The sequence below is a fragment of the Chiloscyllium punctatum genome, chromosome 5 (genome assembly GCF_047496795.1).
Source record: "Chiloscyllium punctatum isolate Juve2018m chromosome 5, sChiPun1.3, whole genome shotgun sequence".
NCBI lineage: Eukaryota > Metazoa > Chordata > Chondrichthyes > Orectolobiformes > Hemiscylliidae > Chiloscyllium > Chiloscyllium punctatum.
This window is the reverse complement of record NC_092743.1, coordinates 38050591-38069351: the sequence shown is the minus strand read 5'-3', so window position 1 is coordinate 38069351 and position 18761 is coordinate 38050591. Positions and strand designations below refer to the sequence as shown.

The window sequence follows — 18761 nt, the reverse complement described above, 5'->3', positions numbered from 1 at the left end:
TGGTCTCTCAGCTTTAGGAAAGATGTTATAAAACTTGAAAGGGTTCAGAAAAGATTGACAAGGATGTTGCCAGGGTTGGAGGGTTTGAGCTATAGGGAGATGCTGAATAGGTTGGGCCTGTTTTCCCTGGAGTGTCAAAGGCTGAGGGGTAACCTGAAATAGAAATTTGTAAAATCAGGAGAGGCATAGATAAAATGAACGGTCCAGGTCTTTTAGGCAAAAGTGAGGACTGCAGATGCTGGAAACCAGAAATTAGATCAGAGTGGTGCTGGAAAAGCACAGCAGGTCAGGCAGCATCCGAGGAGCAGGAAAATCGACATTTTGGGCAAAAGCCCTTCATCAGGAATAGAGTCAAGGTCTTTTCTCCAGGGTAGGGAGTCCAAAAATAGAGGGCATAGGTTTAAGGTGAAAGGGGAAAGACTTAAAAGGGATCTGAGAGGCAACTTTTTCAGAGGGTGGTGCATGTATGGAATGAGTTGCCAGAGGAAGTGGTGGAGGCTGGTACAATTACAGCATTTAAAAGGCATCAGGATAGGTCCATATAAAGGAAGGGTATAGAGGGAAATGGGCCATGTGCTGGCAAAACTCGCTAGATTAATTTAGTGTATCTGGTTGGCATGGACGAGTTGAACCTAAGGATATGGATTCTACTGTGCTCTTCCAGCACCACTAATCCAGAATCTGGTTTCCAGCAACTGCAGTCATTGTTTTTATCTAGTTGAACCTTAGGGCCTGTTTCCATGCTATACAACTCAATGGCTGCATGACTCCTGCTTTGATCCCCTATGTGGCCAGCGATATGTTTCTGCAGACACGGTCTGATGGGCTGGCTATTTCAGGTCTATGCACTAGAGGGCAGCAGGGATTTCTTCCCACACAAAGATGGCTTCTCACAGTTTCTCCACGCTCCTTCAGTAAGATGGCGGCAGATGTCGTCATCGCTGTGCGCCAGCCGTCTAAAGGAGGACCCGGGTCGCTCCTCGGTCTGTGCCCGGGGGGGGGCAGTTAGTTGTTTCGGTTCTGACCGGCGGCTCGAAGATGATGGGCTCGGCCCGAGGTGGGGTCCGTGGCGGACAGGATCAGTTCACCTGGGAGGAGGTGAAGGCAGATAAACACCGAGAGAATTACCTGGGTAAGGAGCGGCCTTTGTAAAGGCGCTGACACAGGGAAGGCGGGGAGAGAGGGTGAGGGCTGACCTTACCCACTGCCCCCTCCCCCGAGGGTGAGTGACACACGCCCTCACACACTCCCCCCCCACCCCCACCCCCAGAGGGTGAGTGACACACGCCCTCACACACTCCACCCCCCCCCCTCCCCCGAGGGTGAGTGACACACGCCCACACACACTCTTCCCCCCCCCCCCCCACCCCCTAGAGGGTGAGTGACACACGCCCTCACACACTCCTCCCCCCCCCCCCCCCCACCCCCTAGAGGGTGAGTGACACACGCCCACACACACTCCCCCCCCCCCCCCCCCCCCCCCCGAGGGTGAGTGACACACGCCCACACACACTCTTCCCCCCCCCCCCCAAGAGGGTGAGGGCTGACCTTACCCACTGCCCCCTCCCCCGAGGGTGGGGAGAGGGTGAGTGACACACGCCCACACCCCCCCCCCCCCCCCCCCCAGAGGGTGAGGAGTGACCGCCCGAGGGTGGGGGTGGAATAATGTTTGTGTAAAAGGTGCAGGCAGGTGATTAACCTCTGAGGGTATGGGTGGGATAGTCCCTAATGGTAAGGGGTGGGTGAGGGAATGGTAATGTATTCAGCCCAAGGAGGCATCCTGGGCAAAGTGATCTGAAATGATTTCTTCCCAAGTGTTGAACTTCATGTATGCCACATATTTATTTGCGTCTTATTCATAACTGCATGCAGGAAATTCGCTGATGGCACCTGTTGGACGATGGCAGAAAGGGAAGGACCTCACCTGGTATGCAAAGGAAAAAAAAGCAGAGGGGACACAGTCTCGCAGTGAAGAGTTGATGGCTGTACGGAGAGCTGAGCAAGAAGCCCTAATGGCAGCACTGTGAGTAGTGAGGATAGCCTGTACCAGCCTGATTGACACCCTTCTCCTGTGAAGTGTTATGATTCTGTGGATAGTGACATTCCTCTTTTGAGCTTCTATAAGGAGAGGGGAAAAGCCATTCAACTGAAGGGGCTGCTCTCCATGTTAAATACACTTGCAAACTAAAGACCTCTTTAGGATGATTTCTATTACTTACACTCTTCTGCATATCTACCTATTAAGTCATTGGTGAAGAGGGTGGAGGGAGAAAGTGGTGAGAGCCCTGTAATAGCACAAGTTGTATTTATGTAATACTACTTGTGTAATTAGAATATTCCAAGTACTTCATAGCATTATACTTGGATCTCAGTTGATAATGTCAAAGTTGAGGCAAATCCACAACATGGTTTTAAAAGTAGGTTGTAGGCAGCTTAGAGAAGAAGAGAGCTGGAGGGTTTGTGCTAAAGAGATATAATGACGGAAGTCAGTGCTTGGGTTCAACATGCTAAAAGTACAGCTAACTACATTGGGGCAAAAGAAGTATGACATGCACGAGGGGGAGGAGAAATCTAGTGCTAGAGCAGGGAGGAGGATTTCAACATGTGGATAGGAGTTTTAAAATTTTCATTTTGGAAAACCACTTTTTTGATGCAATGTTTTGTTTGATTAGTACAGTACACAGAATTTTTCAGCAGCTGTCATTGATTTCCTTCCTGTCTTACTGAATTAGATTTGAGCCCAGACTACTTGGTATCAAGCTGGTGATTGATAATTTCTCCATCCAATAACTTTGCTAATGAGTAAATAAATCTGTGTATGTGGTCTGCTTTACATGTATGTCTCCCACGTTGAAAGATTCATGAAAGGTGAGGCAAACCTCAGTGTTGTCCTGTGGACCCGTTTATCGGTATTGGTTTTCTTGCACATCAGGATCAAGCCAATCCATCCTGTCCGAACATAAGAAATAGGAACAGCCTTATTATTTAATAGGGTCGTGCTGATCTGACGGTCGGCACATCCACTCTCCTGTCCTTTCCCCAAACTCTTGATCCTTTTACTGATCAGGTACCTATCTCTTGCAGCCTGAAATATACACAGGCACTCTGCCCCACAGTGCTTTGTGGCAAGCAGTTTGAACAACTCTCAACTTTGAGAGAAGAAATTGCTGCTTATTTTGGACTTAAATCAGCACCCCTTTATTCTGAGACTATGTCCTCTGGTCCTAGACTCTCCCTTGAGGGCAAACATCCTCTCAGCATTTACCTTGTCAAGCCCATGAAGGAACCGTAAGTTTCAATGAGGTCACCTCTCATTCTTCTAAATTCCAATGAGTAGTACTCCAACATGCTTAGTCTTTACTCAAGACAATTTCTTCGCGCTGAGGATCATCCTAATGAACCTTCTCTGAGCTGCCCCCAATAAAATAATATTTTTCCTTAAATAAGGGGACCAAAACTGCTGTCAGTCCTCCAGATGTGGTCTCACCAGCACAATTGGAGTAGGACTGTCCTACACATACCATTAGCCACCTTGATTATCTGCTGAACCCCTGTGTTAGTTCTGTTTTGTGCACAAGTATGCCATGTCCCTATATATTGCCGATTTTTTCCATTTAAATAATAATCTATTCTTTTGTTTGCCTCTCCAAACTGAACAACTCCACATTTTCCCACCCTGCACTCCATTTGCTAGCCTTTTGCCCACTTGCCAAATCTATTAATATCTCACTGCAAACTGCCTTTCTACCTAGTTTGGTGTGTTCTGAACACTTGGCTACTGTACGTTTGCTTCCCTCCTCCAAGCCATTAATATATTATTGTAAACAGTTGTGGTCCCTGCACTGATACCTGTGGAGCCCCACTGATCACAGGTCGCCAACCTGAAAAAGGTTGCTGTTTCTTGCCCATTAGCCAAATCTCTCTCCATGCTAATATACTACCTCTAACACTGTGGGCTCTTACCTTTGTGACTTAAGTTTTTGTGAGGTACTTTGTCAAATGCTTTCTGGAAGTCCAAATACAACGCGTCTTCTGGTTCCCCTCTTGCCACTTGGAAAGCTCGAATGAATTAGTCAGACAAAATGCTGACTGTGCTTGAATAGATTAGGATTTTTGAAGTGTTCTGCTAGTTGTTCCTTAATAATTGATTCCAAAACGTTTCCAATAATAGATGTTAGGATAATTGGCCTATAGTTGCCTACTTTTTGCCTCCCTGCCTTTTTGAATGGGGGTGTCACATTAGCAATTTTCCAATCCTCTGGTTCTTCTCCAGAATTCAAGGATTTTTGGAAAATTACAACCAATGTGTCCATTATCTCTTAGCTATCTCTCTTAAGATCCTACAGTACAAGCTATCGGGGCCAGTGGACTCGTCTGATTTTAGCTCCATTGGTTTGTCTGATACTGCTTATAGAACATAGAACATTACAGCGCAGTACAGGCCCTTCGGCCCTCGATGTTGCACCGCCCTGTCATACTAATCTGAAGCCCATCCCACCTACGCTATTCCATGTATGTCCGTTTGCCTGTCCAATGACGACTTAAATGCACTTAAACTTGGTGAATCTACTACTGATGCAGGCAAAGCATTCCATACCCTTACTACTCACTGAGTAAAGAAACTACCTCTGACATCTGTCTTAAACCTATCTCCCCTCACTTTAAAGTTGTATCCCCTCATGTTTGTCATCCCCATACTTGGAACAAGGCTCTCACTGTCCACCCTATCTAATCCTCTGATTATTTTGTATGTCTCCATTAAGTCACCTCTCAACCTTCTTCTCTCGAACGAGAACAGCCTCAAGGCCCTCAGCCTTTCCTCGTAAGACATTCCTTCCATACCAGGCAACATCCTAGTAAATCTCCTCTGCACCCTTTCCAAAGCTTCCAAATCCTTCTTATAGTAGAAGATCCAGAACAGTACAGAATACTCCAAGTGTGGCCATACCAGAGCTTTGTACAGCTGCAGCATGACCTCCTGGTTCTGGAACTCAATCCCTCTTTTAGTAAAGGCCAAAACACTGTATGCCTTCTTAACAACCCTGTCAATCTGGGTGGCAACTTTCAGGGATCTGTGTACATGGACACCGAGATGTCTCTGCTCATCTGCACTCCCAAGAATCCTACCATTAGCCCAGTACTTTGCATTCCGATTACTCCGGCCAAAGTGTATTACCTCACACTTATCCACATTAAACTCCATTTGCCACCTCTCAGCCCAGCTCTGCATCCTATCTACTCTTTATTGATAGTACTTAATTCCTACACTGTGTTCCTCAGTATTAATGGAATGTTTGAAGTATCCTCCACTATAAAGACTGATGCAAGATATCTGTTAACTCCCCTACCATTTTGTTTCCCAAAACTGTCTCCCAAATTCATTCTCTAAGGTATTTATGTTCACTTTGACCCCTCTGATTCTTTTTTTATGTATTTGTAGAAGCACTTAGATTAGATTCTCTACAGTATGGAAACCGGCCATTTGGTCTAACAAGTCCACACCGACCCTCCGAAGAGTAAACCTAGTCCCATTTCCCTCTCACTAATGCACCTAACACTACGGGCAATTTAAGATGGCCAGTTCACCTAACCTGCCCATCTTTGGACTGTGGGAGGAAACTGGACCTCCCGGAGGAAACCCCAGAGACACAGGGAGAATGTGCAAACTCCACACAGACAGTCATTTGAGGCTGTTATTGTCAGTTTTTATATTCCTTGCTAGTTTGCTATCATAGTTTATTTTCTCTCTCTTTATTGTCTTTTTCGTCCTCCTTTGCTGGATTCTGAATTTGTTGCAGTCTTTGGGATTGAAAAATCACTATTTTTCCTCTGCCCAGTTCACTTTAGCTAACTCTCCTTATTTCATTGTAATTCCTTTTTATTTAGGTTAAATACAGCTGTTTCTGATCCAAGTTTCTCACACTTGAACTGAATATTAAAATTGTAACGTTTTGTGCTCACTACTTCCTAGGAGATAGAGTCATAGAGATGTACAGCATGGAAACAGATCCTTAGTCCAACCTGTCCATGCTGACCAGATATCCCAACCCAATCTAGTCCCACCTGCCAGCACCCGACCATAAACTTCCAAACCCTTTCTATTCATGTGCCCATCCAGATGCCTTTTAAATGTTGCAATTGTACCAGCCTCCACCAATTCCTCTGATAGCTCATTCTATACACATGCCACCCTCTGAGTGAAAAAGTTGTGCCTTAGGTCTCTTTTATATCTTTCCCCTCTCATCCTAAACCTATGCCCTCTAGTTCTGGACTCCCCACCACAGGGAAAAGACTTTGTCTATTTACCCTATCCATGCCCCTCGTAATTTTGTAAACCTCTATAAAGGTCACCCCTCAGCTTCCAACGCTCCAGGGAAAACAGCCCCAGCCTGTTCAGCCTCTCCCGAAAGCGCAAATCCTCCAATTCTGTCAACATCCTTGTAAATCTTTTCTGAACCCTTTCAAGTTTCGCAACCTCGTTCCGATAGGAAGGAGACCAGAATTGCACGCAATGTTCCAACAGTGGCCTAACCAATGTCCTGTATAGCCACAACATGACCTCCCAACTCCTGTACTCAATACTCGATAAAGGAAAACATACCAAACGCTGCCTTCACTATCCTATCTACCTGCAACTCCACTTTCAAGGAGCTATGAACCTGCACTCCGAGGTCTCTTTGTTCAGCAACACTCCCTAGGACCTTACCATTGAGTGTATAAGTCCTGCTAAGATTTGCTTTCCCAAAATGCAGCACGTCGCATTTATCTGAATTAAACTCCATATTTTGATCATTTATTAAACCAGCCTCGTTACCCATTACCATATTTTATCCCAGTGACAATGAATGAAAACTAATATATTTCCAAATCAAAGTGATGAGGAGAACTTGCAGATATTGACTACCATTGTCCTTCCAGACAGTAGAAGTCATTGGTTTGGAAGGTGCTGTTGAAGGAGCCTTGGTGAGTGGCCTCTGTGCATCTTGTAGTTGGTACTTACTGTTGCCACTATGGTGAGGGGGGCTGGGGGGTTGAGGGGAGCGGCTCGCCTGAGGTGATAGTGCCGTATATACAATGTAATTCTGTGTAGAGCTATAGAACATGATGACATAAATGTGATAGTGGGCTTTGGTCTCCAAAATGTCGAATGTTGGTCACGGACTAAAATGAGACCAGAATGAGTTTAAAGTTGAAAGAAAAATACTATTGGAACATCCCGTTTCGCAGTCCCACTATAAATCTCCCAACTTGAAGAGTAAATCCCCAAGTTATGTGGCAGTTTGTTCAAATAGCTTTCTATCAAACCATTGCTGTGGCTGATTGGTTCATGTACTAGCAGCTAAGTGAGTATCTAGCAATGACCAGTATCCTTTTCCTGGTCAATAAAAATAAAACAGTAATAGACAACATCATTGGAACATAACCTTTCACTAGTCATAAACATATGTATGTTAACTTTAAATTTTGTATAGATTGCTAGGGTGAACAGACATCAAATAGTGATAATTGTTTATGCAAATATTTATTTACTTTTTCCACAAAGCATTTTTTACTAATGAGTGTATGTGCCTAAAACAACATTGCTAAAGTCATATCTCTGCCCAGCTGGTTAGTCATACTGGGTGTCACTGGCTTAAACATTCCACAGTTCCTTGAAGTCATATTAGGCTGATCATGGAAGTGCTTTTAGTGAAGCAAGAGTATTTTTTTTGAAATACAAAGTTAGAAGTTCAACCCTAATTCAGGAATGAGCTGCAAGAGGAAGTGGTGGAGGCTGGTACAATTGCAACATTTAAGAGGCATTTGGATGGGTATATGAATAGGAAGGGTTTGGAGGGATATGGGCTGGGTGCTGTCAGGTGGGACTAGATTGGGTTGGGATATCTGGTTGGCATGGAGAGGTTGGACCGAAGGGGATTAGTGGTGCTGGAAGAGCACAGCAGTTCAGGCAGCATCCAACGAGCAACGAAATCGAAGTTTCGGGCAAAAGCAAAAGCCCTTCATCAGGAATAAAGGCAGTGAGCCTGAAGCGTGGAGAGATAAGCTAGAGGAGGGTGGGGGTGGGGAGAGAGTAGCATAGAGTACAATGGGTGAGTGGGGGAGGAGATGAAGGTAATAGGTCAAGGAGGAGAGGGTGGAGTGGATAGGTGGAAAAGAAGATAGGCAGGTCGGACAAGTCCGGACAAGTCAAGGAGACAGTGCTGAGCTGGAAGTTTGAAACTAGGATGAGGTAGGGGAAGGGGAAATGAGGAAGCTGTTGAAGTCCACATTGATGCCCTGGGGTTGAAGTGTTCCGAGGCGGAAGATGAGGCATTCTTCCTCCAGGCGTCTGGTGGTGAGGGAGCGGCGGTGAAGGAGGTCCAGGACCTCCATATCCTCGGCAGAGTGGGAGGGAGAGTTGAAATGTTGGGCCACGGGGCAGTTTGGTTGATTGGTGCAGGTGTCTCTGAGATGTTCCCTAAAGTGCTCTGCTAGGAGGCGCCCAATGTAGAGGAGACCACATCGGGAGCAACGGATACAATAAATGATATTAGTGGATGTGCAGGTGAAACTTTGATGGATGTGGAAGGCTCCTTTAGGGCCTTGGATAGAAGTGAGGGAGGAGGTGTGGGCACAGGTCTCTTTCCGTGCTGTGCATCTCAGACTCTAATAAAGAGTGCAGGAGGGCATGTCCGAGGCATCACCAGGCATTTGTGAAAATGAGTTGTCGATGTTTTGAAGCTACGAACCAAGACTACTTGCACATCATACAGTGGAAGCAGCATGTGATAGACAAGATGACCTTCATTTCACAACCCATAGATCAGATCATAGTTATGTGGTCTTGCCATATTCAGTTGTGAATGGTGGTTGACAGTTAAACAACTAACCAGAGCAGGAAGTTCCTCAGATTTCCCCATCCTTGATTATCACTCTATTAGCTTACTCTTGATCATGAACGACATGATGGGCAAGTCATCAACAGTGTTTACTCAGCAAAATCTTTCTTACTGATATTCCATTTGGGTTTTACGATGACCACTCAGCTCCTGACATCATTATAGCCTTGGTTGAAACATTGATGAAAGACATGAACTGAGAGGTAACAGGAGAATGCCCACACTAGGTGTTATTATCATTAGATTGTTAGTCCAGAGACCCATCGTTTGGGGACCTAGATTCAAGTCTTGCCATGGCAGATGGTGGAATTTGAGTGGAATTTTAAATAAATTGCAATCAAGAGTCGAATAACCAAAATTGTTGGGAAAAACCCATCTGGTTCACTAATGTTCTTCGGGGAAGGAAGTCTGCTGTCTTATGTGATCTGGCCTACGTGTCACTCTGGACTCATACCAACATGGTTGACTTTCAATTGCCTTCTGGGTAATTGGTGTTAGACAATAAATATTAGCCTGGCCAAGGATGTTCACACCCTGTGGGTGAATAAAAAAAAACTTGAAATGAATGGAGCATTTGATTGAGTGTGACCAAGGAGCCCTAGCACATTTTGAAGTTGGTGGGAATCAAGGCAAAATGCCTCTACTGATTGAAGTCCTATCAAGTATAAAGGAATATTTCAGAACATTGTCCTATGTAATTCTAGTAGTGCCCTGGGTCAGAATTGGGGGATATTTGCTGATGATTGTACCATGTTTCGTAACATATGCAACTCCTCATGTACTGAAGCAGTTTGGGTTCAAATGACTGAGGATCTGGGCACCATTCAGGCTTAAACTGATAGATAGTGAGCAAAATTCATGTTATACAAGTGCAAGGCAATTGCTGTCTCCAATAAGACAAATGTTAACTATCCTGTTTTGATATTCCAATTAGCATTGTTGAATTCCCCGTCATCATCATCCTTTTGGGTTACCATTGATTGCAAACTAACTGGACTAGCTTCATAAATATTGTGGCTAAAGGAGCAGGTCAGAAGACTGAGGTTTTGTGGTGAATAACTCAACTTCTATTAATGTAATTTCACCATTTACAAGACAAGTCAGGAATGTCACTTGCTTAAATGAGTACAGCACCAACAAAACCAGCACAAAGTGGTCTGTTTGATCAGACCCCTATCCATCACCTTTTAAATGTTCAGCCCCTCCACCTCAGTGGCAGCATGTGCATCATCTACAAGATTTGTTGCACCGACTCGCCCAGACTTCTTCCCCAGCACCTTCTGAAATTGTGATGTTACCAATTGTAATGAGAAAGGCAGTAGTGAATACTACGACACTCATATTCCCTGCCAGGTCACTGACTTGGAAATGAATAGTTGTTTCTTGATCAGCGCTGGGTTAAAACTCGAGAGCTCCCTTAAAACGGCACTGGGTGCAGTGCTTTTGAAAGCTGCTCATCAGCACCTTCTCGGTGGCAATTGGCTCAGGCCATAAACACTAGCATCGTCTGTGATGCTGAAATTCCATGAATAAATTCAGAAAATAAATTCACAATGAGAAAATTGGATCTCGCTCACAACATGAACCAATTATATGTACCCTGGTTTTCCTTGAAGGCGATGGAGGTTATCTTGAGGTAGTATTGAGGGAGATTTGCCAAGCAGCAAACCTGGGCTATATTTGCTGTTAGAATATTTGTTGAGATAGAGTGGATGAAACGTTATTGTTTATCTAATCCATGCTGCAGCTAACTTGGGAGTGTTTGGTAGTGTAGAATGGACAATGTTCCGTCATCCAGATTGAAGACATCACAATGTGGAGTGAACTTTACCTTTTAAACTCATTCTTGCTCCATTCAACATGGGAGGACATGGCGGAGTGGTGTAAATGAATTATTACCCTGTAACCAACTTGTGGTTAGTCAGCCTTGGGAGCATTTAAGTTAAATCATTGGGAAGATGTTCCATCGGCAGTTATCAATCACTAGAAAGTAATGAAGTACTCCTCCTGGCTCTTAATATAACATTTGCGTTATTTTTCTTTTGTTAGAGGGTACAAGAATCCCAAAAGGAAACCCACCGGAATAACAAAAGAAGTAAGTAATGAGTGAAGTCCAGTAAAATGAATGGAAATTGTACAATAGTAGGTTTGTGATATTTAACCCGGTGATTCTCTGTGATATACTGTATTTTGTACATCACCCATTATTGTACAGTGCTCTGCAAGTGATCCATTGTAAGGTTCACTGCACTTTGATATATCACAGAGCATCAAACACTCACTCCACAAGAGATCTTAGAACATATAACAAATACAGTGCAGTACAGGCCTTTCAGCCCTCGCTGTTGCATCGACCTGTGGAACCGATCTGAAGCCCATCTAACCTACACTATTCCATTCTTGTCCATATGCCTATCCAGTGACCATTTAAGTGCCCTTAAAGTTGGTGAGTCTAGTGTTGCAGGCAATGCGTTCCATGCCCCTACTACTCTGAGTAAAGAAACTACCACTGACATCTGTCCTATATCTGTCACCCTTCAATTTAAAGCTATATCCCCTTGTGCTAGCCATCGCCATTCAAGGAAAAAGATTCTCACTGTCCAACCTATCTAACCCTCTGATTGACTTAATTGGGACATAGGATACTCTCAACTTTCCTCTCTGTAACAAAAGCAGCCTCAAGTCCCTCGGTCTTCTCTCCATACCAGGCAACATCCTTGTAAATCTCCTCTGAACCTTTTACAAAGCTTCCACATCCTTCCTATAATGCGGTGACCAGAACTGTACCTGGTACTCCAAATGTTGCCGCTCCAGAGTTTTGTACAGCTGCAGCATGATCTCATGGTTCTGAAACTCGGTCCCTCTACCAATAAAAGCTAACACACTGTATGCCTTCTCAACAACCCTATCAACCTGGGTGGCAACTTTTCAAGGATCTATGTACCTGGACACCGAGATCTTTCTGCTTATCTTCACTAGCAAGAATCTTACCATTAGCCCAGTACTCTGCATTCCTGTTACTCCTTCCAAAGTGAATCACCTCACATCTTTCCGCATTGGATTCCATTTGCCATCTCTCAGCCCAGCTCTGCAGCTTATCTATGTCTCTCTGTAACTTGCAACATTCTTCGTCACTATCCACAACTCTACCGACCTTAGTGTCATCTGCAAATTTATTAACCCATCCTTCTATGTCCTCATCCAGGTCATTTTTCTAAATGACAAACAACAGTGGACTCAAAACAGATCCTTGTGGTACACCACTGGTAACTGAACTCCAGGATGAATATTTCCCATTAACCACCACCCTCTGTTTTTCAGCTAGCCAATTTCTGATCCAGACCACTAAATCACCCTCTATCCCATGCCTTCGTATTTTGTGCAATAGCCGACGGTGGAGAACCTTATCAAATGCCTTACTGAAATCCATATACACCACATCAACCACTTTACCCTCATCCACCTGTTTGGTCACCTTCTCAAAGAACTCAATAAGGTTTGTGAGGCATGACCTACCCTTCATAGAACTGTGTTGATTATCCCTAATCAACTTATTCCTTTCTAGATGATTATAAATCCTATTTCTTATAACCCTTTCCAACAGTTTACCCACAACCAAAGTAAAGCTCACAGGTCCATAATTACCAGGGATGCCCTGACTCCCCTTCTTGAATAAAGGAACAACATTTGCTATCCTCCAGTTTTCTGGCACTACTCCTGTAGACAATGATGACATAAAGATCAAAGCCAAATGTTCGGCAGTCTCCTCCCTGGCTTCCCAGAGAATCCTAGGATAAATCCCATCAGGCTCAGAGGACTTACCTATTTTTACAATTTCCAGAATTGCTAACATTTCCTTGTGCACTGCAATCCCATTTACTCTAGTAGCCTGTATCTCAGTATTATTCTCAACATATCTTTCTATTGTCAATACTGATGAAAAGTATTCATTTAGCGCTTCCCCATCTCCTCTGACTTCATACACAACTTCTCACTACTATCCTTGGTTGGTCCTAATCTTACTCTCATCATTCTTTTATTTCTGATATACCTATAGAAAGCTTTGGGGTTTTCCTTGATCCTATCTGCCAATGACCTTTCATGTCCCCTCCTAGCTGCTCTTTGCTCTCTCTTTAGGTCTTCCCTGGCTAACTTGTAAGTCTCTCCTATGATTTTTTTTAAACAAGGCTGTCTCTCACTGAAAAATAAGCTCTCAATGCTGCATATTTGGCTTTAACAACAAATGAAATGTTTATTACTCACAAGTGAAGACTGAATGTATACTCAGATATAAAATTTAGACACTCAACCTGGATGCAATGTTCAATTCGTATTATTATGCATGTGTACAAAGAATGAACATTCGGCCATCCCAGACATTTTACAAAGGTTCAAATGAGCGCATTTTAAGTATTACTTATTATCAGTTACAATTAACAACATAATTAACAGGGTTTCTAGCAAGGTTACAATTGTGTACAATAGACTCCTATTTTGGGAGTTGCATTAGGGAGATTTGGTATTGTCTTTCCAGAAACAGCAAAGAATATGTATCAAAAACAATTTGCTGTAAAAACCCAGCATGTATGGCAGCATCTGTGGACAGAAAGTAGTTATATTTCAGGTCCAGTGAAACCCGCACCACCCCCCCCGCCCCCCAGAAATATTTTAGTAAAGAATGTGTTTGTTTTGCAGGAAAGCTTTATGCAGGTGAGTGGTTGTTGTTTGGAGCTATCTGGCTGTGTGATGATGACCTCGTTCATTTTGAATTGGACTATCCTCTGTCATGTTTGTGCTGTTGGCATACCTGGGATTAACCCTTCCCCACTCTCGCCCATTCTCTTTGCCCAAAGTGTAGAATATGGTGTTACTTTGAGTAGTGTCAGTTTCATTATTTGTAAATTTTTAACGGAGCTCCTCGCAGTGGTTAGAACTGCTGCCTGACAGAGCAGGGACCCGGGTTCGATTCCATCCTTGGTCGGCTGTCTGTGTGGAATTTGCACACTCTCCCCATGTCTGTGTGAGTTTCTTCCTGGTGCTCCAGTTTCTTCCCACAGTCCAAAGATGCACAGGTTAGGTAGATTGGCCATGCTAAATGGTTGTAGGATTAGCCATGAGAAAAGTAGGGTTATGGGTTGGATAGGACAGTGGGTTTGGGTGAGATGCTCTTCAGAGGGTCAATATGGATTCAATGAACCGAACAGCCTGCTTCCACACTGCAGGGATTCTATGAAAATAATTTTGGCTCTCTTCTGAGGCTGTGATTGCCCGTGTATGTTTTGGCACCCTTACTGCTGGTCCCACCTGATCCTCCAAAGCTAAATTCTGCACTGTCGTAAGCAATGAAAATTAAAATAGAATAAGTAAAGGTATTTACCAAAAAAGACACATTTAAATTTTTAAGAACATACTGTAAAATACAATCTTATTTATACCAACAGTATTTGTCAGAAAGGATTCCTGTCTGTATCAAATCTATAATTTAACTGTGACTTCAATTCCCTTATCTTGAGAATCTGATTTTTTTTTGAGTTTTCATATAACTGAACTTAGTTTTTTTTCTGCTTCAAATAACCTCTTTAGGGTTTTAACTGAATCAGTTCTTGTCTGGAGCTTTAAATTAAACTCCTTTCACTGAGGAGCACATTTCTTCACAGTTTTAAACTATCTTCCTCCTTTTGAAGCAACTATTTTACATGCAGTTTCATCCAAGACTTTTGATGTTTGAGAAACTGAAACTGAAACTAAAAGCTTTTCAAAGCTATGGGTGTTACCCATGCTTTAAAAACACACAATTCCAGAACCTTCCACCCAAAGCCTAATGCACTACACCCTGTGCTTGTAAAACTCCTCCAAAGTTAACAAATTCCTATTAGCCTCTAGGAATGATCCCTGTTATATTATTTTTAAAAATAAATTGTCGTGGCAACAGGTATTTTTAATTAATTCACTACATTTCTCTGTCTCACATCCACACACGCATGCTATTAGTTAAGCATTCAAAATAAATTAAGATTAATTTAAATCTCTCACCTTGCATTATAGTCACTGATATACTGCACTATGTTATCCTCAGTGATATACGGTACCCTGTGTGATGGCATCTGTTTAATATGTTACATATTGATATGTGAGAAACTGGCGTCCTTTTCCTTGGCAACAAGTTATGTGAATGTTTGAAAGAGGTCCTTGATCATGAAGGATCCAGACAGGATTGAAAATCAGACAGAGTAAAGGTGAGTAGCAAAGGAGTCAATGTCAAATATGAAGAAAATCTTTCTTGGGCAGCAAGTGATGAGAATCTTGACAGACATTGATTGAATGTGTGATGGAAATGAATTCGGTCAAGGCGTTCAAAAGGGAGTTGGATAAAGGGTGAACAAACTATTTGATGAAGATTGAAGAGTGACATCAGCTGAGTTGTAGAGAAGCAGTATGGACCAAATACCCTCTTTCTGTACTAGAACCATCCTATGATTATATAATTCTGAGTGGTGCAGTATCTGTCTTGAATATTATCTCATTTTATAAATGACCTGGAGGAGGGGCTAGAAGGTTGGGTGAGCAAGTTTGCGGATGATACGAAAGTCGGTGCAGTTGTTGACAGTGAGGAAGGATGTGGCAGGTTACAGCGGGATATAGATAAGCTGCAGAGCTGGGCAGAAGGGTGGCAAATGGAGTTCAATGTAGGTAAGTGTTAAGTGATTCACTTTGGTAAGAGTAACAAGAAGGTGGGGTACTGGGCTAATGGTCGGATACTTGGTAGTGTGGATGAGCAGAGGGATCTTGGTGTCCATGTACACAGACCTCTGAAAGTTGCCACCCAGGTAAATAGTGCAGTGAAGAAGGCATATGGCATACTGGCTTTTATTGGTAGAGGAATTGAGTTCCGGAGTCCTGAGGTCATGTTGCAGTTGTATAAGACTCTGGTGCGGCCGCATCTGGAGTATTGTGTGCAGTTTTGGATGTGGAGGCACTGGAACGGGTGCAGAGGAGGTTTACCAGGATGTTGCCTGGTATAGTAGGAAGATCGTATGAGGAAAGGCTGAGGCACTTGGGGCTGTTTTCATTGGAGAAAAGAAGGTTTAGGGTGACTTGATAGAGGTGTACATGATGATTTAGGGGTTTAGATAGGATTGACTATGACAACTTTTTTTCCACGTATGGAGTCAGCTATTATGAGGGGGCATAGCTTTAAATTAAGGGGTGGTTAGGTATAGGACAGATGTTAGGGGTAGGTTCTTTACTCAGCGAGTCATGAGTTCATGGAATGCCCTGCCAGTAGCAGTGGTGGACTCTCCCTCTTTATGGGCATTTAAACGGACATTGGATAGGCATATGGAGGATAGTGGGCTTGTGTAGGTTAGGTGGGCTTGGATCGGCGCAACATCGAGGGCCAAAGGGCCTGTACTGCACTGTATTTTTCTATGTTCTATGTTCTCTCCAAAAATGCATTCTCCATCTTATTTTAGGAGCTGTTAGAAGTCTGTAAACGCGAGACTGTGGAACCAGACAGCAAAGATGTTGACAGAGTCCTTGGACTTGGCAGTTCCAGGTATGGAAATCCATGTCTTAGCAATTATAGACCTTCACTCTATGTCTCCTTTATTGCTGCATATAACACTGCCAAATTATATTGTAACACATGACGGTAGATAATATTCCTGAATATATTATCCCAACATGGGATACAGCTGTTTGCATTGTATGTTAACTTTTCTTGCACGGCATATTTTGCAGCAAGGGTTAAAACTAGGTAGAGGATAGCTATTTAGGCAATTATACCCAGAGTGGGACAGGAAGAGATGGTGTACAAATATTAAAGTGGCAAGTAAGGTAAAAAAATGAAAAATAAAATAGAGAAAAAGCAAAGTTACGGCTCTTTATTTAAATGCATATAGAATTTAAAATCAAATAAATGTATAACACAAATAGAGGTTAATGGGTATGGTCTTCTATCCATTGTGGACACGTGATTACAAGGATGCAAAGTTGGGAACTGTATGCAACGTTTTGGAAAGACAGACCAGATGGGAATGGTGGGAGGGCAGCTTTGTTGGTATGAAATTGAAGTATGGAATGAGCAAGAAATGATCTTTGATCCATCCATATGGTTGGAGACATGAAATAACAAGGGGTAAAAAGACATTAATGGGACTAGTCTATAGACCTTTGAACAGTAGATCTTCTGTAAGATGAAGAATAAATCATATTATGGAGTCATGATCTGAAAAGAAAAGGTACAATAATAATCATGGGGGGGCTTTAACCATCATGTAAATTTGGAAAATCAAATTCGCAGAAGTAACCATGAGGAAGTGCCATTATGAGACTAGATCAGTTAAGGCTATGTTCACTTGAGCTTAGAACAATGAGAGGGGATCTAGAATCCTGTAAAATTCTAAAATGACTAGACAGGATAAATGCAGAAAGAATTCACCCTTCAGTTTGAAAGTGAGAAACTTGGCTAGAAAACAACTGTGCTAAACTTAATTTAATTGTAACAACTCTTGTTTAACCTGGAATGGACTTGGAAATGAGTTTAACAGAAGACGGTTGATGAATAATGGAAAGCGTTTAAAAAAATACTTAATGATTTCCAGCAAAGATTTATCTCAGTGAGGAAGAAGGATTCCAGAAATGAGATAAAACAACCATGGTTAACTAAGGAAATTAAGGATAGTATAAAAGGGGCCTTGTGGCACAGTGGTAGTGCCCTTACCTCTAGACCAGATGATCCACCTTGAAGTCCACCTGCTCTAGGGTTGTGTAATAACATTACAGGGTTGACTGGAAAATGTCTAAAATTGAAATAAAAATACATACAATGCAAAGATTTGTAGTAAGCCAGAGATTTGGGATAGTTTTCAAACCAATAACAATGATTAAAATAAAGACGGAGAAAATGAATCATCAAGTTAAACTAGCAAGTATGTATAAAAGTGGACACAAAGAGCTTTTTTAAATATATAAATAGGAAGTGATATTAATAATGGGAACCAGGAAATAGCAGAGGAGTTGAATAAATACTATGCATTATAATAATGGTAGAAGACACTAATAGCATTGCAAAAATATTAAATAATTCAGGGGCAAAAGTTGGGGAGGAGTGAGGAAATAAAATAACTAAAAAGAAAAAGTAGTCAGAAAGCTACTGGGGCTGAAGAGTGGTCAGTTCCCTTTGACTTATTTGGTTGCATCCTTGGATATAAAAGGAAATGGCTGCAGAGATAATGGATATACTAGTCATAACCTTCCAAGAATTCTTAGATTCTGGCCAAAGCCCAGTGAATTGGAAAATGCCAATGTAATACCTTTATTCAGAAAGGGATGGAGACAAAAAACAGGTAATTATTGGTCAGTTAGCTTAACATCTCTTTTTGTGAAAGTATTAGAACCTATTATAAGGGATGTAACAGCAGAGCATTTGGAAAAACTTAATATAATCAAACAAAGTCGGTATGGCTATCCGAAGGGGAAATCATACCTAACAAATATTTGGAATTCTCTGAGGTATCATGCAGGATTGATAAGGGGAATGTAATGTATTTGGATTTCCAAAAGGTGTTTGATAATGTATTTCACATCAGGTTACTTAAGACGAGCCTAAGGAGATTAGTATGGTCAGAAGTCACACGGCATCAGGTTATAATCCAATAGGTTTATTTGAAATCACAAGCTTTTGGAGCACTGCTCCATTGTCAGGTGAAGTGACTTCATCGTCAAGTCACTTCACCTTATGATGGAGCAGTGCTCCAAAAGCTTGTGATTTCAAATAAACCTGTTGGACTATAACCTGGCGTTGTGTGACTTTTGACCTTGTCCATACCTGTACTACTATGGATAGAAGAATGGCTCATCACTTGGAGACAGAGTTGGGAT

At 42.6% G+C, this 18761-nt stretch overlaps 1 protein-coding gene across 1 annotated transcript in view; it reads left to right on the top strand.

Annotated features, from left to right (window-relative positions):
- The first annotated feature begins 952 nt into the window (after positions 1-952).
- Positions 953-18761, top strand: part of c5h1orf35 (chromosome 5 C1orf35 homolog) — a 37177-nt gene continuing 19368 nt past the window's right edge. The window contains exons 1-4 of the mRNA XM_072570053.1: positions 953-1132; positions 1873-2023; positions 10929-10974; positions 16352-16434. Coding sequence (XP_072426154.1) covers positions 1039-1132; positions 1873-2023; positions 10929-10974; positions 16352-16434 — 374 coding nt within the window. The 5' untranslated portion in view covers positions 953-1038. The remainder of the gene's footprint in view (positions 1133-1872; positions 2024-10928; positions 10975-16351; positions 16435-18761) is intronic.